Raw genomic sequence first — 20584 nt, 5'->3', positions numbered from 1 at the left:
CGCAAATCTTGACGTTTGGCATGATGGCATGTGCGGTAATTGCGTCGCAATAGCGGGTCTTAGACGATTTGATTGATGTGTACAGTTTGAAGAAAGAAAAACGTAACATGACTTTGTGTTGAGTAAACAGTTACTGCTGGGGCATCGAAAGAACTTTTCAATTTAATTTTTCTCAAATTTCTGAAGTTTACTATTGTACCGTAACTTTTTAAAAGTAATACGAATATTGTATTAATAAAAAAATAATGAAATGCAAAATGCAATAATCGTACCGTTTTGCTTCTTTTAAAGCTGACAACCAATATACTAATTAATATTTGTTTACTTAAGCGAGGAAATTTAACATTTTCAAATCTAAAATGCCTAGAACTCAGTGTTTTTAAGTGATTGTTTTTAAATTTCCGAGGGAAGGTCTCCGGACCCCTTATAAGCTAGGGGATATTAAACAACCCTCAGGTACATCATATGCTTCTCCCAGAGTCTGCCCCCCCAAAAGCAAAAGCTCAAAGTCCGCCCATGAATTCGGAGTTCCTTATGCAGTCTCAATCTGGAACTCCCTATCAGAGTCTTTAATCTTTAACTCTTTTTCAGAATCTGCAAATCCTGTGTTCCTCATGGAAGTCTTTAAATCCGGAGCTCCAAGTCAGAGTCTGTAAATCCGAAATTCCATATGAAAGTCTCTAAATCCGTAACTTCTAATCAGTCTGTAAATCCTCAATTCCGGAACTACTTGTCAAGAGTCTCTATTCCAAAACTCATTGTCAGGGTGCTTAAATCGGGAAATCCCTTTTATAACAAATGAATAGGAAGAATAAAGAAGCGCAGAGAAAACCTGCGGAAAATAAAGAAAAATACTTGGCAAACCTAATCCTTGAAAATTTCTGTCACCCAACGTTATTTATTTACTTAGTAGGAACAACATACTAAATAGATTAACATTTTTAGGTAATCATACCACTGTCTTTACAGAGGGGAAAAATAAAACAATCTTGTTTCCCCATGAGCTTCTCCAGTTCCACAAGACACTGAAACCTTGAAATTACATGAACATTGAACGTAGTTGCATCGTTAAGATCGAGATTATACGCCACGCTGAGGCTAGCGATCATTTCTGTCCTGAATTGCCTCCGAAGACATTAACCACCGTTCCACTTCTTGGTTCTGTCCTTTTCCCATGCTTTTATTGTCTCCTTATGCAAATAGCTTTCATTCATAAAGGCTTCCAAGGTATCCCCGCTGCAGGGAGGAGCAATAAGACAAAAATTGTATGGCGGCCATTAAGGAAAATGGCGGTGAAAGCTCAGGGGTAATTGTCTGTGCTCCCACATCTTCCTCTCCCTCTGTGTGTCTTTGTATAAACAATGCATGCGATCTTTTTTGGCTGGGGGAGGGAGGCACTTTTTTCATAACTGGTCGCAATATAAATATACTTGTTTGGAATCTACGACAAACACGCAGGTTATGTTGTTGGTTAGGTTTTGTTTGTTTCTTATGTCATTGCGATACTGCAGGAGATTTTATGCCGATGGGATACTCCAGTAGATTTTATGCCGATGGGATACTCCAGTAGATTTTATGCCGATGGGGGGATACTCCAGTAGATTTTATGCCGATGGGGGGATACTCCAGTAGATTTTATGCCGATGGGATACTCCAGTAGATTTTATGCCGATGGGGGGATACTCCAGTAGATTTTATGCCGATGGGGGGATACTCCAGTAGATTTTATGCCGATGGGAGGATACTCCAGTAGATTTTATGCCGATGGGAGGATACTCCAGTAGATTTTAAGCCGATGGGAGGATACTCCAGTAGATTTTATGCCGATGGGATACTCCAGTAGATTTTATGCCGATGGGAGGATACTCCAGTAGATTTTATGCCGATGGGAGGATACTCCAGTAGATTTTATGCCGATGGGAGGATACTCCAGTAGATTTTATGCCGATGGGAGGATACTCCAGTAGATTTTATGCCGATGGGAGGATACTCCAGTAGATTTTATGCCGATGGGAGGATACTCCAGTAGATTTTATGCCGATGGGAGGATACTCCAGTAGATTTTATGCCGATGGGAGGATACTCCAGTAGATTTTATGCCGATGGGAGGATACTCCAGTAGATTTTATGCCGATGGCAGGATACTCCAGTAGATTTTATGCCGATGGGAGGATACTCTAGTAGATTTTATGCCGATGGGAGGATACTCCAGTAGATTTTATGCCGATGGGAGGATACTCCAGTAGATTTTATGCCGATGGGAGGATACTCTAGTAGATTTTATGCCGATGGGAGGATACTCTAGTAGATTTTATGCCGATGGGAGGATACTCTAGTAGATTTTATGCCGATGGGAGGATACTCTAGTAGATTTTATGCCGATGGGAGGATACTCTAGTAGATTTTATGCCGATGGGAGGATACTCTAGTAGATTTTATGCCGATGGGAGGATACTCTAGTAGATTTTATGCCGATGGGAGGATACTCTAGTAGATTTTATGCCGATGGGAGGATACTCTAGTAGATTTTATGCCGAGAGGAGGATACTCTAGTAGATTTTATGCCGAGAGGAGGATACTCTAGTAGATTTTATGCCGATGGGAGGATACTCTAGTAGATTTTATGCCGATGGGAGGATACTCTAGTAGATTTTATGCCGATGGGAGGATACTCTAGTAGATTTTATGCCGAGAGGAGGATACTCTAGTAGATTTTATGCCGAGAGGAGGATACTCTAGTAGATTTTATGCCGAGAGGAGGATACTCTAGTAGATTTTATGCCGAGAGGAGGATACTCTAGTAGATTTTATGCCGAGAGGAGGATACTCTAGTAGATTTTATGCCGAGAGGAGGATACTCTTTATGCCGAGAGGAGGATACTCTTTATGCCGAGAGGAGGATACTCTTTATGCCGAGAGGAGGATACTCTTTATGCCGAGAGGAGGATACTCCTGGGGATTTTTTGCCGAGAGGAGGATACTCCTGGGGATTTTTTGCCGAGAGGAGGATACTCCTGGGGATTTTTTGCCGAGAGGAGGATACTCCTGGGGATTTTTTGCCGAGAGGAGGATACTCCTGGGGATTTTTTGCCGAGAGGAGGATACTCCTGGGGATTTTTTCCTGAATTTCTTTGTGGACACATCAGGTTTTGTACAGAGCAGTAGAATATGATAGTGTAGGTACGTACTGTGCAATTAAAAAGAGCTTCCCGATGGCGGACTGGTAACGACGTCGCCTTGAAATATTCAAGGGGAGCCGGGTTCGATACCCGGTGGAGGCACATAGTAGTTAAGACCACACTTTATAATGTAGTTCCACTCACGAATAGCCTCTCTGTGTATAAAGTGGATTTTAAACAAAATAGATAAACCCTAATGTGATATAAAGCGGTAGGAACGGTATCGAGAAGAGACTAGATTTGGCATAGTCTGTCTCATCTCGTTCTCGTCACGTCTCGATTTGTGAGCATTAGCCTCGATTTCGTCTGGTATTGAATCATGTTGAATTGTTGTTTTAAATCCACTTCATGCTCAGATAGGCTAATCGTGGCTGGACCTACAGTTTAAAGTGTACCGAACCACTGCGCAATGTGCGTCCCTCGAGTATCGTACCCGGGACCCCTTGATTTCCTCTCGAGTCTCGAATTATATAGTAATACAAACAACATATACAAAGTTTCACAGCGAAGATAGATCATTAAGGAAAACAGCCTTTCTCAATATTATTTTTTTCTGCTTGACGCCTAGTTTCGACTCTACGAACCCTCGTAAAGCCGAACAGATGTGCACTCACTTGAAATCGAACCTGTGGTACCTTCAGGTCAAATCTATAAGTCCCAGATAACATAATGTCCTGTGAATGTGACTGTACAGTCGGCTCAAAACAGTTGTTTTTAATACTAGAAGTATTTGTGATTGCATAACGTCTAAGGATAGAACATTGTAGAATAGAAAAATCGCCGAGACTGAACTTCCAATTCCTTTTTTACGTTGACTGTACGATGCTGATGTTTCCACTGTCATGTGTGCGGGCGGTTACAAGTTGAAATTCTCTACTGTGCATGCATATGCACGTGTTTGCCAATTCCTGCGTGTCTTGCTGTACCTGCTAATCATAAGCTAATCGCGCCGTACCCTACCTCTTATCTAACAGCTCCCCCCGTCCAGAGTTGCCTACTCTAGTTATTTTAGAACCAGTGTTGGAGCATTCTATCTTTGACGGAGAAATGTTTGTGCCACAACAGTGTTTTGGACACATAAATAGTAGTCTCTGCACTAACATACACACACACACACACATCTGGTTTTGCCAGGTTAACGAGATTCTGGTGTCTCTTTCAGTGTTAGTTTCTTGATTTAACTAAGGATGACACCGAGACGACATGAGAACGAGACAAGATCATTGGGGACATGTCAAGACGAGACCGAAAATTAGATACACCTCTTTAAAATCGAGACAAGGCCTATTGTCTGCGTGTGTCGGACATCTATCTGATTATACTGTATATAGAGAAGTTGGATATTTTGTTTATGGTAACTATAGAGTTTTATTCCATTAGGGGCAACAGCCGGCCTCCGTGGCGGAGTGGTTAGCTCACCGCGCTACGACACCAGAGGTCATGGGTGTTCTGTGTGTGCCTCTTCATTAATTTCATCATATCATCACTCATCCTCATATTCGCGATTAGTGGCAGAAATATGAAGTAAAATAAATAAATCAATCATTAGTGGCAACTGTCAGGTCGTGCTGCGTGGTTGCATACATTCAGGATAAGGTCCTCCCCGATGGTGTAAGGTACTCGTCCTGTAATCAAGGAGTCCCGGGTTCGATCCCTGTTGGAGGCCCACTTAACAGAGGATCGAAAGACACTTTCAACTGTAGGCAGAGTTGGAGTTTTGAGACGAGAAAGAGATTCGGCCAAGTCCGTCTCTACCATGCGTGGAGTTAATGTTGCTACTTTGTGCACCACTAAGTTAACTGCCATGTGAAGTTGTGGGTATGATCACCATACCGTCAACGTATGGAATTTCAATTACAAAATTTCAAAATATGTCTCCTTTAGAAGTGAAACAATGTTTCCAACGCTCATTTCACTTTTCAGAGCAATCATTGAAGCTCTTCTTTCACATTTTAGGACACCCGAATAGCATTGTTCAGATCACTGTCTGGCTGAAAATGGCTTCCACGAAGCTTTTTTTTCTTCATGCCTCTTCAGTGGCATCAGAGTAGTAGTGCGTGATGACTATAGACTCTTTACGAACAACATGATCATAAACATTTCCGATATTGTCAAATAGAAAAATCTGATAACCGTGCGCTGTTGTAGCTTGAAATCCACTCTGGGTGCTAGAAACACGTCCTATACCGATGGCTGCTTCTCACAAACTGATAGTTCCAGAGCAGTGGCGCTTATCTCACGACGTTGTTAAGGCCACGCCTCTGACAGCTGACGGACGCTAGCGCATGCGTATTTAAACAGAATGAAATCAGTCCTGTTTCTTTTGTACACCCTCGTATTAACAGTACGTTAATTGTGCACATTGTAGGTATGTGCCTTTTTTTCTTTTTCTATATTTTAACTTTTTTTATTTTGAACAGTGATTTACACAAAGGGCAGTTTAAATTATATCTCTTGCAATTTATAAGCCTATTTTCTACGTTGACAAGAACAATATTATAGGTAATTCTATGAATTTCTGTATGATATTACTTTAGTGGCCAATTTTCTCATCCTCTACAGGAATAACACGAAAGGAGATGTGCCCTGTTTACACAACGATTAATAAGTTTAAAATATGTCGATATGTCGCAAGTTTAAGTTGTCTCTGAATTCAGTGTTTTTTTTTTTTGCATGAAGATTTATCGTCCTCGAGTTGGCAACACTGAATCCGTACCGCTCGTGATAAGTGCACTTATGCATTATCTACCCCCCGTTCATACGCTGAACCTAATATGTACTTTCTCTGTGCGGTGGAGATTATTCAGCATTGACGTGCGGTAATCCAATATCCCGGCGGAAAACAGCAGGTAGGCGCACTTAACGAATGATGTAGTGCTCCATCGTGCCGAAACCAGCGGAGATGCAAACTCCGATATCTTGGCTTCTTCATTTACCCTTTTCTTTTTCTCCTTCCAGGACACCCATGATGTTCATAAGACTTCTGGCTTGCTCCACGTTCCTGATCCACACGGTGGTTAACTCGCAGGGCCGTAAGTACAAGCTTAATATCATTCATTATATAAGCCCAACTTCCGGTACGATAGCTGGACCGGAAGTTTCGTGACAAACTCTCCCCCTTCCTCTCGGTTGTTTTTGTCCTTTCCGAGGGGAACGGGGAAAGAGGAGTCGCTTTAATCTAGAGTATAGCAAAAGTATCCTGTCCTTTCGTTTTTTATTTCGCAGAGGTAAAGTTGAGTGTCTTGTCTCAGCGAATGTTTATTGTCCTTTTGTCACACGCGAATCACCCCCGCCGCCCGCGCACCTTTTTGTTCATTGGACTTCGCCCCTACAGGACTTCCGTGAAGGATGTTCCTCCATTATTTGCTGGGATCTTTTTTCCATGACTGCAGGGTGTTCCAAAAAAATGTACTTTTCAATTGTTCGAATCGAGATTGTTTATCTGCTCAACAGAATATTAACAGTTTCTCTCTGACTGAACGTAATAATTAGCAGGCAGTTTTAAGTGGACATTTATTTCCATATTTGATCACGACATTTGACATTTCTTTCATTTTGAGTGTGGGAGTGATTCAGCAGCGGCCGATGGCTCGGAAATAGATGAATAGCTAGTAGGAAGAAAATGCGACAATAGAGAAATTAGATAAATAGTTATACATTTATTTTTTTTTTAAAAAAAAGAACGTTTCGCAACAGCCCGTGAGGGACAGAGCCTACTTACCACCTGTTTAGGTGGGAGATCATCCAGCAAGTTACATGGTGACGTGTGGTCAGCACGACGAACCCTCGGTTGTCGTTGTAGGTTTCCATGACCAGGTAACGCTACTCATTCCTAGCTCCTAAATTTCCTCACGGTGGTGGGTGACCACAGGTCCCATACACAGGAGAAAAGTTGTTACGCTTCACCCTAGGATACTCGAACCTGCGCGCGCCTTGTAGCCGGTGCCCAAAGCCGGACGGCCACGGAATAGTTCCGCGTAACTTATTAGAAAATACGGTTTCTAACAAAACACACACTACATTTTAGCATGTGTTATGTTAGAAATTTCATTTTCTAATAAGTATGTGTAACTATTGATCTAATTTTCTCTATAACCCTATTTTCTCCCTACTAGCTCTTCAGCTAATTCAGAGCCACCAGCCGCCGCTGGAGTGCTTTGACTTCGCTTTTTGCCAATTAGAGGATTATAGTGGCTGTTAAGCCGGCTTTAGACGAAAGCATTTCCTTTAACACTTTTGCTAGCATAAATGCTATGTAAATGCTTCCAAGGATCTTATAGCAGTTAGTACTTTACACGCAAGCATTTCGTGTAACTTTTCGGCCAGCTTTTGCGATTACAATGTATAACATATACAGCATGAAAGGCACGTCGAGCTACACCAACTATGCTGATTGCACGGTGATTACAATTGAAACAACTAAAATATTCTTCCATACGTGTACAGTAAACGTTGTAAAGTATGTATTTAAGCAGCGCCATTGTTTTGTATCTAATAACGTTTTATACGAAACGTCATTCTTCTCGGTTGGATAGTTATCGGCTTTTGAAAATGTGAAGTGATGCATTGCTTACATCTCACGCGGCCGCCATTACACCTGCACTCGTGACCTAGAGGTCGCTTCTGATTGGTTACGCTACGAACAATGCTACGGACCGAGCCTATCCTTGAGGAATGCCATGAAATATGCCATGGCATCTGAAATGCCATAAGATTTTTCGCTTTACACGGTAGCATTGGGGTCATGGCATAAAAAAAAGGCTAAGGAAAATGCTTTCGTCTAAAGCGTGCCTTTAGTCAAGACGCCAAAGCATCGCTAGTCTGCAAAATGCAGTCCAGGGTGTACTACGTGGACGGGAGGTTGACATATTTTTCGGTTTTAGTGTGTTTTGATTTGTTGATGTTGAAAATCACCCATTTCGTCGGCTCACCCCATATTAGTCTTAAACATTAACATTGGTACTGACGTCACCGGCACGACGGTGCTGTACCTTCGCTTCACCCATCTCCTCTCCTAAAGGCGCCAGTGTGTGCTGCTGCCAAGGCTAACACGTCACGTGCTGCCTGGCCACACCGGCCGTAAACAAAGGAAAGTCTGGAACCGCAAATAATTAATCTGCATGGCATAATACCACAACATTCAAGTACTCCGCATTCCGGAAAGGGGAGTTGTTCGTTTGTTGTGATAACTGAATGCGAAAGGTTACGCGACGCTGCAACTTCTGCGCCGTTACCTCTCCTCTCGTGTTGTAGCTTTTACCTCTCCTCAGCCACACCTTGCAAGTGCTGGGATGATACACGATGTTTCCCCTCCAGCTGTCATCTTCTCCCTATTTTGGCTGTGTAAATTCTAATGCTGAACCGAAACCATTGATTGATTGTATGATTTGGTTTATTTTACTTTCCATTTCTGCCACTTTTTGGCTAATCGCGATGATATGATGAAATTAATGAAGGGACACTCACAGAGAATACCCATGCGCAGGCAGGGATTCGAATCCGGAAACAACCAAACAACATTCATGCCCTGGTGAGTTCTCGATTCCACACACAAAACCCAGAATGTGTCAGATTACATAAGAAATGCATAATTGTTTTGACTCCAGTAAAGGGGCATCTGATATTCTCCAACTGTGTCTTTGAATGTTCAGATAATTTAATTTTCTTTTCAAAAGACTCCATTCTGTTGACTTTGCAGAGGAAATACAGTGCCAAAAATGTTCCATCTGAGATTTGTTCTGCAATGATGTGTATTTTGTCCACTACATGCTAGTTTAATCTGGTCAGGACCTCATGGGCGCACTGAAGGGGAGGGAGTTATGGGAAAACCCACCCCCTTTGGGCCATCATGTTAAACAGAAATTTACTTTTTTCTATAATTTTATAATGGAAAATTTCTAATCCTTCTATAATTAAAAAACAAACAAACAAGAATCACTGTTTGGAACGGTACAGCACCATTTATCAATCATTGCACTTTTCTGTAGGACTCTATTCATCCCGTACCAAAGTTGTCGCTCGCTTTTTATAATTTTATTTACGAGAGGCATGTTATGGAAGACTCATATTTTTATTTGCTTGAACCCCCCCCCCCCCCCAATAGAAAATTTCTGGTTGCGCTTCAAAGTGGGATCCGAATCACTGTGTAGTTGCCTTCACCAGAGACCCCTCGATTACGTTGCTATTCTGTGCAATGGGATTAGTAGAGACCCTGAAATCAGCATCTTTTAATGAGGAATAAAGACGCCAACCACGTCATATGGTCGCGACGATTCTCAACCCGACTGTTGCTCTATCCCCTCCTCTCCGCCGAGCGGTAGGTCACATGTCCAGAAGGTTTCGAGGTCAAGGCCGCGATCAGTGTCCACTGGAGCTCGGGCACGGACAATGAAAGTGTCAGGGAGAACATCAGAAGGCGGCAACCTTGTCATTGACCTTGAATGGCAATAAGTTACGGCACCATTACGCATAATTGTATAATTAAGATAGCAATCGGTCAATCTGGAAACAAGCTCGAACCGCCTCGGTGGCCCAATCCGTTAAGTGGTAGTCTTTCAATCTTGTCACCGAAGTTTCGGGTTCGAGTCCTGTGTGAATGTCCTTTCATCAATATCTTCTACTCGTTCTCATTGTCGCGATTAGACAAAAGTGACAGACAAGTAACGCCAAATAACTTAAATACGAAAACAAAATCAAGTTCGAGCAGTGTTTACGACCCGCCTGGACGTTGGATTGGGCCTTTTCCTCAGCAACGACTCAATACTTCGACAGATTACGGCCCGTTTCGCCTTAGAAAGTTCGTGTCACATAAATAATTTGAAATTCTATTGGGGGAGGTGAAAACGCAATAAGGCGAAATGGAATAAGGCGAAACGGGAGGACACGCTTCGACAATATCTGCTGCTATTTCAAATTCTGATAAAAATAATCTGCGTAGAATTACTGCCAGAGAATTGCCAACAATGCCCATGTGGCTTGTGTATTTTGTAGTGTAGATAGTTGTAACTGAATTAGGCTCCGTGGAGAAGTGGTTAGCACAGCGCTGTACGACGCCAAAGATCCCGATTTTCAATCCTAGCCTGGGTAGGGGTGATCATCTTGAGTGTCTCTTTATCAATTTCGTCATATCAACACTCATCCTCTTCGCCGCGATTATCCACAAGTGGCAGAATAACGACGCTAAAATAACAAGAAATCGAATCAAATCAACGAAACCACGAAACTTACTGACTATCTAGTCTTCTTAAACCCGAAGGTTTATGGCTGCAGCATAACAAGCCTTCCATCTGTCTCTAGCCTGGGCAAGATCTACTTTGGATTTATAGAGCTGTCCTGTTATGGCTCTAGGAGCGTCCCACAATTGGCAGAGGTGGGGTAGGGTTGGTGGACTGCTATGAGGTCCTCCCAGCTAGATCCGAGGGATCCACTGACCAACGACAGGTGCGGTCCTTCATTCATATGAGAGGGGGGGGTTAGGCATAGAGGTGAAAAAGTTATGTCAAGAAACAGCAACATGAGGCCATGGGTGTTCCCAAGGTAAAATAGTCCCCATTAGGATCTCCGGGCGGGCGGGGAGTACTTTAGGAGGTACCTGGACTGAGTATAGGATGTACAATGGATCCACTAGTATTGCTCGGCAAATTGTCCACGACTAATTTCATTAACTTTTCTCTTGCATACTGTGTTTTCAAGCGATGGATTTTTATGTATGCTGGTGCAGAAGTTTCAAACAGCTTGTTTTAAGTTTTCCTTTAATTCTTGAAGCTCTTATTGGGTCAAATAAAGTGCACGAACATACTGATGGACAATTTGCACGGTAACTGTACCTATCCTTAGTCCTAATCATGAAACTGGTGAAAAAATACATCGAATGTATCCAAGCTAAAGATTATCCTAAATCGTCAAGTGGGAATATACCATGAATGGGCAATATCTGCTTGCGAATTCAGTAAGCTCAGTGCCCCAGGTGTTAGAAACTTGGATTCGAACCCAGTACCCTTTTGCATCGCGGCTTGTTTAAGCTGACCCCTGTACACGCAGTTCTTCACCAGAAAGAACCTTGACCTTGGGGATGGGCGAGACATAACTATCGGCCCAGCAGGCGATCGAGACGAGAACAAAAAAGGGTAACTTTGTTTTGCAGGATATTCGCAAGGTCCTAGAGCGAGAGAGAGAGGGAGAGGTAGCGCGCCTGCCCCACTTCCATTAAGTAAACAGGCCTTCCGGATGACAAAAACCATCAGCTCCCTTCTGTAAACTGTGCCTCTTCGTAAACTATTCGATCAGAAGAGATCACTTCTCCCCTCTTTATTTCACCTCTCGAAAAACAATAGACAGAAAACGACCTTCTCCCCGAGCTCCGTACTTTTTTTGTATAACGCCGCCTCAGAAATCAATTTTCCAATGTGTTTACCGGGAGCGTTTGTTTGCATGGAGTTAATTAAGCTACGTGGTACTTCGCTTTAGGTTCTTCTGAAGACCTTGATATATTCCCCCTCCCCTTTCTCTCTCTCCTTCGGAACTTTACTTCCCCCTGTTTTGGAAGGCGGTTCTAGCAAATGCATTTTACCAGATCATCAATCAATGTTCTCTTCTAAGTCTTCTGATTCAAACGTATTCACTTTTTTCACCATTCCTTGCCGCCCGCATTCAGCAATTTTGCCACTCATGCACAACAACACTCAAAATATTTGCAGCACCCAGTATAAATTATTCCGAAAGGTCATAGGTGGCCCCAGGGGGATGCTGGAGCAGCCATTGTCTACTGGTCAGCACCCCAAGTTGTCATCTTAATAACTTTCCTTTTATCGCATTGCTTGCGTTGTAGAATTCTCTCTTGTAGTTTGTGGTTGTTACAAGCCTAGACACAACTTTTGTTGTGAATGTTCTGGAGAATACATGTCCCCCTTCATCAGACATTTATTTGTAGTTTGATAAATGTTTCACTTACGTGTTTACTTCGCTTTTTGTGCCACCTGTGGCTAATTTGCGAAGATGGGGATCAGTGATGACATGATGAAATTGATGAATTGACACTCGGAAACATCCATGCCCCGGCCGGGATTCGAATGCGAGACCCCTGGCTTCGTAGCGCCATTGGGATAAATTTAACAGAATACAAAAAGAGGTAGTTACCCAGTGAATCTTGTCAATAATGTTACGTTGTTGGAACGTAACAACTTATACAAGCAATCAGTTTCATCATTATTCTTACGTTCTTAATACTATTATTATTAAAGGAAATAATTTCTTTACATGTACAGTCGAGAGAATGTTAGGGTTGTTGTGGTGTCATTGAAAGATCAGCACCACGCTCCAGCCGCCTTTACTCCCCCAGGGTTGCACCCAGGTACCCATTGATTTGAGGCTGATAGCCTCAGAACCGCTTTATGCGGGGTCAAGGCCGGAAAGGTTCCGCAGGAATCGCACATTGGTCTTGCGCGTGACAGTCAGACGTCCTATCGACAAGACCAGTGCATGTCATTGAAGAAACACAGTAAAGTCACATTTTCATCAGAAGCCCCGGGTTCGAATCCAGGCCCGGGCATTGGTGTTCTTTGTGAATGCCTGTTCATCAGTTTCATCATATCATCACTCATCCTCATCGTCGCGATTAACCAAAAGTGGCAGAAAAGCTAAATAGAATCAATCAGCCGTATAGTCAGAGCTTTTTGTAGTTCAAGGTATAGTCGTTTCTGTCCCGTCCTCGAATTATCGGGGCTCTACTGTAGCAGGAAAGAAAATGATAAAGGTGAAGGCAAAAATTGGAAAAGACTTGAAAAAGAGTGACAAAGAGAAAAACAGATTTTTTTAAAAAGAAAATTGGTAGACATGAATATTTAATCCCTTGTAAGGGAGCATGGCATTGTTCGAGAATGAATAACTAGAATTTCAAAAGAGAAGAACAAATCAATATTTTTCCTGTGTTACGATCCGAGTTGAACTGCAAGTCTACATAATCCTCAAATCAATTGCGCCACCCCAGGTTATTGAAATACTTTCACAAGGTTCGGTGTGTATTATTATCGTGTCCCTGTTTAGATCGTCCGTTAATTTTGATTTGTGGCCGAAAAAGCCCGAAGCATCTCGATTGTGAAAGTATCGTTTGACGTCACCGTGAAAGTATGTTGAGCGTATGGCGAGTGGCTGTGCACTTTCACTACATGTGCTTCAGCCCTTGGGATTAAAGTGTTACGAATCTCAAGGGATATGTTTCGTCGGTGTAGGCGGAAAATGATTTTCTCGAAAACAGAGAGAGATTTGAAGGAAAATGCATGTTAGTAAAGTTACCCTACCCAGACTCAATGAATTCACCCTTAAAGGGACACTCACAAAGAGATTTCCATGGTCTTGAAAAAGAAGAAAAAAATTGATGCATTTTAATTAGGGCTGAGCCGATACCAAATTTGATTTGATTTTGGTTTGATTTGATTTGCTTTATTTTACTTCGCTTTTGTGCCACTTTTGGCTAATTTGCGAAGATTGGGATGGCTGATATGATGAAATTGATGAATGGACACTCGCAAATATCCATGCCCCGGCCAGGATTCGAACTCTGTACCCCTGGAGAATACCAATTTGAACCGAAACTCTCGCCGATTCTCACCGATACCGATACTTGAAAACTTTGACAATTAAGAATTGTTGAAAAGATAGATTAATATTAGTGGATGAGTATTCCCCTCCAATTATTAGCATCAATTTACCAGAGGAGTTTTGCTCCAAAATATTCAAAGATTACATTAGAATATAAAAATACCTGTTTGTAATCACAAAATAGAGCTTTTTCACATAGTATACAAAATGAATGGAAATTTTAAATTTTGCATAACTTCCAGTCCAGGATAATTCGACTCCGTGAGAGTGTTGAGTAGCATTTTTTGCAGAACCCGCGAACGATCAAAATGCCTGAAAAGTATCGGTAAATAAAAATTCAACTCAGCCCTAATTTTAATGCATTAAAAGTATAGAAGGGGGAAAATACCACCCGTAACCTGTATCCTTAGACATAGACAACCATACCTGCAGTGCACATATACAGGGTTTAATCTCATATGAAGTATTGTTGAAACATTGCGAGTTGTTTTCAAAAAATATGATTGTTTCATGAAATAAGTAAAATTCAAAAAATAAATATTGTGAAAAATATAACGATTGTTTTTAAAATGAGGAAATTTTCGATGCACATTTCCATCACACTTTATCCAGGCTTTGGACAGTTCCACACTGTTATTGGACTTTTCCATTGGACTTTTCCGCGTTTTGCAACCAAGTATTCACAAAGTAATCAAAGAAAAGAGTTAGCTTCGCTGATTCTGGGGCTTGAGAGTGTATTTCCAGCCATCCATCATAAACTTCCTCCGTTTTTAAGAAGGCCAGAGCGGCACACATGCATATATGCAAACGGATTTCCTCATTCTCTCGATACTCGACCTAACCTAACCGAACCTAACCTAACCTAACCTAACCTAACCTAAGAGATCAAAGTCGTAATGACTAATGACGAATAACCTAGATGGTTGCTGGATAGCGCACCGTGTTGTAATGTCTCACATGTCAAGGGCAAGTTCAAGCGTTTTCCTTGAAGTGGTACGTTTTGTCGCGGAGTAAATATTTTGAAGTTATTAGTGGATCCTTCACAGGTAGCTGTTTATCTGAGTGGTACGTTTCGTCGCGAAAACTCAAGTGGTACGTTTCGTCGGGACACAGTATTTTTTGTGTTGTTTTTTTTTATTCAACTTTCATTAGGCTCGTTTGGTATGTAGAGGCACATAAGTAAAGTTTGTAATAAAATCAATTGACGGGGATACACAAATTTACACTGCTTCAAACAGTTAAGACTACACTGTCCTGAAACAGTCGTAACGCTACTGACTCTTTCAATCCAAAGTGTAGGTTGTCAAGTGTAATGGTTACCGAGATATTGACAGAAAAGAGAAGCAAAGAGAAAGTACATTATTCAGTCAGAGCTGTGTGTCAAACGAGCGAGTTGTTTCAATTCGTTAAGGATTACTTACTTAACTGCGGGGCGACCACGAGTCAAGAATTAAATTGCCGGAAGGGAAGTCCTGCAGTTGGCGTGCCAGCCTAGAATTAAAAACCGCAGCAATTTCGCTTGCTGGGGGGAGATAAATCTCCCGATGCTGTTTCCCGTTCCTTTAAAGCACAGAAAGATCCATGGCAAATAAACTACTTCTCGTCTTTCAGACAAATCCTGCTGTCGGAATTGGAGTGATGAACAAGTGGTGCCATCTCGTGTCGTCTCCTTGAAACTTTCTGTGGTTTCTCCAGATCGGGTTGAGCATCTTTGGCCGCAGGTCCAGTGGCGTATCCTACTATTGCTCGCTCTATAATTAATTAAAAACGAACGTTAGATGGTTTTTGTATAAAATAAGCAAAATACAAAAACAATTATTGTGAAAATATGTCGATTGTTTCATAAAATAAGTAATATTCGAAAAGAAATATTGTGAAAATATTCAGATTGTTTCACAAAATACTCCGAAACACCACCATGAGTAAAGAAATTGATCAAATTCCTTCGAATGGCAGAAGAGGAACTCGTGAGGAGGCTGTGGAAGTTATTTAATTAAATTTCTAGTAACTTTAATTTTATTAATAGGATCCTTATGCACAATTGGATGGCTTTTTATCTGTACTGTAGGTGTACGTTTCGGTGAGGCTGAATGTACTCTAAAGCCACTTGGACCATATGTCACGTACGACGTGTTCGTTAAACTAAAAAGAAAGGCAAGCAAATCCTGCAAAAGTTAGCTTCTTTTACAGGGATATAGCAACACTGACGACAGGATCAGATACAGCTGCAAACAACGAAATTAAGGGATCGAGTCACGCATATTTCAACCCCTCGAACGAGACTATCAACTCAAATTACATGCAAATTTGGCCGGGAAATTATGCGTTTCAGGAGATACTCAAAGAATCTCTTCCTCATATCGGTTGTGTCTGTTTTTTTTGGTTTTTTTTTTTTGCTGTTCGAGAGAGGAAGGAAGGGGAGGAGAATGTAGTTGAATCTAGCTAAAGGGTTGAAGCTGCTCATTTGTTTGTGCATTAAGGTTGGTGCATGATGAAAAATGTGAAAGACAACCACAGGCTAGAGTCGCCCAGTTCAAAGAAAGCCACTCATTTTTCTCGATATCCCTTTTTTTCATATCCGTCAGTGGCGAAGAGTGAGCAAGATGTTTGGAATAGACAATATCTCGATAATTTCGCAACTATTGCTCTTGCTGGTTGATTTACTTGGCTACCCCCCCCCCCCTTTCCCTGTTCTTACGAGTAATTTGGACTGGAACTACGGGTTCTCTTATGGAGCTTTCAGACCGAAGGGATACGCGAGAAACCACACGTGTCTCTTGGAAATCTGAAAAGAAAATAGAACTTTTCGAACTGAAGCGGCACGACAAGCAGCACGTGTAAATTGTAGCATACGTGTCGCTCGGACTGGGCAGTTTTCTCAATACTGCGCATCGTATCGCTTCGGTCTGGTGGTAGCTCATGCGCGAATAACGCTTACTTAAAGGGAGATTTCAGATAGAAGTGATCAGCGACAGCAGTATTCACACCGAAGTGACATAGGCACGAGCTTCTTCAGCCTATAAGCAAGCATGCACGAGCAACAGACCGGGGCGACATGATGAACGGTATTTAGAAACTGCCCAGTCCGAGCGACACGTGCCACTACGGTTCGAAAGGTTCCATTGATTCGCTTCCAAGGGACACGTGTCGCTTCGGTCTAAAAGCTCTCTGTAGCTCGTTCAACAAGTTGATAGGTTTAAGTCACCCTTTGAAGCACATAATATTTTCTCCCCATTTTTTAAAAAATCTATAAAATTCCTCTTTAAATTGCTGTCATGCGTAATGTTGATTTTCCACATTTCCTGCGTTTTGGATGCAAAAATTCATGGAGTGAAAATGAAAGCATCCTTCAGACTCGGGGGCACGGTGGGCTGCTATCCTTCTAGTTAAAACAGTTTGACAAAGCTTCCCCTTATCTAAGACAATTTGCACAGGCATCCCCCGCACATATTGCACTGTTTTCATGGAATGATAGATTTGTGTATGTTACTTCGGTTTTCTGCCAGTCTAGGCTAATCGCGAAGATGAGGGTGAGTGATGAAATTGGTGAAGGGGCACTCGCAAGGAACACCCATGCCCAGGACGAGATTCGAATCCTGGACCCCTGGCGTCGTCTTCATGTTAATCCACACAAGAATCCTCCCACCCATATCCTAACTCGACCAAGCATCTCCACAGCTACTCTGTCTCAGTTATCTCTAGAGCAGGCGAACGAAAATAAGTCACTGCGCAAGTAGTGACGCGAGACGACTCCGCCAATGAACACGTGAGAGGAACGGGATTGCGTGGAGGGGGAAAGCGACTGCGGTTACCAGCCTTCCTAGTACTGCTTCGCCTCTGCCAAGTCGATTTCCTCCCCTTCTCTGCCGCTATCCGCGGCCTTGCTCCAAAGATAACCGAGACAGGGTATAGGAATTTCCGCTCCGAACACTGCTTCAGAAATCAGTGAGCTTAAGCAGGCTGTCTAGCATCGGACGGACATCCAAAAGAAATTCTCCGAAGCACTTCTCTGCCGCAGCCACTATGGGTTCTGTCTCCTCCTACGCAGCTCCAAAGGCAAACATATCACGTTTCAAGAAGTCTCGGAGTAAAGATCCGGAGCAGCTACTACCAAGGAGGAAAAGACAATTTATGTCGATCTGCGGGCAATCAAGAAAATGGAAAGGGGGGGGGTCTCTTAAATGGTGTCGCACCAACAAAATTTACGACGTCGGGAGAACCCCCCCACCCTTCCCCAACCATTCTTCTCTTCACCAGTCCTCCAATAAATGGAGCACACTCTCCTGGTCTTATCAGTCCTGTTTCGCGAGGAAACCTGTTTCGACTCTCTCGTACTTACTGCTCGTCAGATAAAGTCGTCCAGAGCGGTATCGCCTTCTAATTGATAGCAATAAAGTGAGGTTGGTGCTGGATATATCTCTCTCTCTCTCTCTCTCTCTCTCTCTCTCTCTCTCTCTCTCTCTGTCTCTCTGTCTCTCTCTCTCTCTCTCTCTCTCTCTCTCTCTCTCTCTCTCTCTCTCTCTCTCTCTCTCTCTCTCTCTCTCTCTCTCTCTCTCTCTCTCTCTCTCTCTCTGTGTGTGCAAGGTTTACGCAAGCATCAGGTAGCCGTGGAAGAGGTTTCCAAGACTGTAACGTGTCCCTTGGAAGTGCGATGTTGCCAAATTTTGCTTTCCCAGGAACAATGTTGCATTTGGTTAATATGTAAGGTGACAAGAAGTCCCTACGGGACACTATCTTTTTCTAATCCTCTGTCCCGATTTTTTTTAACGTAAAACGGGACGCCAAAATGTTTCTTTTTTGTAACAATGACTTATCGGCATAGTATTACTGCAACAATACACCTTCTCTACTATTACTATGAACTATAGCATTGTTGGGTAGAATTATTTCACATTTCAATGTCAACAATATGCCATGCAGTTTCTTGTTCTCCTCTGTTTACTTGGAACTAATGTCCCCACTGAACCAGTGTTTTCGTACCAAATCGTTTGTGGACATGTGAAAAAAATCTTCCAGTTCAAACTTTGAAAGCTATGTTGTTTAATAAGGTGTACTGTAATCACACGTGTGTAAACTTTTACAAAATGTTATTAGAAAAGAAGGATGTACTGAAGAAGATCCATTCGAATGACTTCTAAAAGGACTGTTTGGTTGAGTCCAGTGCATATTATGGAAGTTATTTACGCAGTATTTAATTAGATTTCAAGCATATGTATTAATGACGGAACAGTTTTTGTATTAAAATGTGTACATTTTGCCGTCTCGTTTTGTCGTTTTAAAAATTTGGTCACCTTATCAATGTGGAATACAAAATTGTGGGTATTTTTTTTAGTTCTGGAATATGACAGACTGGTGGCACCTTGCAGTTTGCAGAAAGGAGAAATCAATATAATCATACTGTTAAAATGTTCATGTCATGACACTTGACCGTGTTTATTGAGTGTCGCTGTTTAACAACGAAAAAACATCGAAACATTTTCTAGAAGTGAGGATTCCAGCCAGTGGTGCCCATCCCCCCCCCCCCAAGGCCAATAGCGCATCCCCCCCAAAATCATGTCGTGCGTCCCCCCCCAAATCAAATAATTCGCGCCTATAGAGTGTTTAGTTACGACAGCGTGTCTACCGAAAGTAACTCTTTTCTTAGCTTTTAGTTCTAAATGATGCACCTGCTTTACATTAAGCAACCAACATTAAGCATTATATTTTAAGAAGTGATGTTATTAATGAATATCGAGAATGTCGCTTATGTCTTGTAATGCAGCTATAGTATAAAACTTCACATTCACCTCAGTAAAGCGCCAAACACGCATTCTCGCAACATAACATTTTTACCTCCATTTCTTTGCAGGCTTTCAAGAATAATAATTTATTAAGGTGTCAATACTCTCTTAGGATCCCGAGATATTTCGTCTTTTCCAGCTTCTCTTTTCTCACGTTCGGGGTCGAAAACGTGTGGATACCATATCGCTAAATACAGTCTCCAAAATTGAACTCTCTCTTCACTACAGAAATCCCTTGACAATCTAAGATTTAACACTTTATCAAGAGCTTCCTATCTCTCCCTTTAATCCAGCCCCCGTGGCGGAGTGGTTAGCACATCGCGCTACGACGCCAGGGATCCCGGTTTCGAATCCCGGCCTGGGTATGGATGTTTGTGAGTGTCCATTCATCAATTTCATCATATCACCACTCATCCCCATCTTCGCAAATTAGCCAAAAGTTGCACAAGAAGCGAAGTAAAATAAAGCAAGTCAATCGATCAATCAATCTCTCCCTTTAAATTTAATACTCAATCCTACCAAAAAAAAAATTCCATGCTAATTTTAGACTTACTGTTGATATTGAGGAGTGGATATTGTCTCCTCCAAAAATTAATTCTCTGTCTCCACACCAGAATTTCCGCAACCGTCTTAAGATAATATAGTAATACACAAGAATTCGATACCCCTCTCAATTTAATGCTCAATCCCCCTCTAACGTTTAATTCAGAATTCCCCTCCCCCCAGAACCCACGTGTCAATTAAGGCCCAATATGTAAGAGTTGGATATTTATCTCCCCCATTTCAAAAATACCCTTCAACACTTTATTTTCTTCATCTAATGGATTAAATATGGTGCATTTAAGGTGTAAAATTTTTACATAGCCTATATTTTGGAAAATATATAAATGTTGCATTTTATATTATTTGAAGGGAACTCCCCCCAAAAAATCTCGATGGCGCAGCCTGCGCCATAATCCCCCCTGTGGGTACCCCTAATTCCAGCAACCTCTTTAGAAACTTACATAAGTTATGGAACGAGTATTCTTC

The 20584-nt window shown here is 42.0% G+C and overlaps 1 protein-coding gene across 2 annotated transcripts in view; it reads left to right on the top strand.

The window, feature by feature from the left end:
* Nucleotides 1–20584, top strand: part of cv-2 (crosveinless 2-secreting protein) — a 128950-nt gene that overhangs the window by 13485 nt on the left and 94881 nt on the right. For both annotated transcript variants that reach the window (XR_014442324.1, XM_083130348.1), the window contains exon 2: nt 6138–6211. Coding sequence is in view for 1 of the 2 variants with exons in the window: in XM_083130348.1 (XP_082986474.1) it covers nt 6145–6211 (67 nt within the window). In the remaining variant the exon portion in view is untranslated. The remainder of the gene's footprint in view (nt 1–6137; nt 6212–20584) is intronic.

This window comes from Lepisma saccharinum, chromosome 1 (genome assembly GCF_977018435.1).
Source record: "Lepisma saccharinum chromosome 1, izLepSacc3.1, whole genome shotgun sequence".
Taxonomy (NCBI): Eukaryota; Metazoa; Arthropoda; class Insecta; order Zygentoma; family Lepismatidae; genus Lepisma; species Lepisma saccharinum.
The sequence above is the reverse complement of the archived record's forward strand: the minus strand, read 5'-3'. Positions and strand labels throughout refer to the sequence as shown.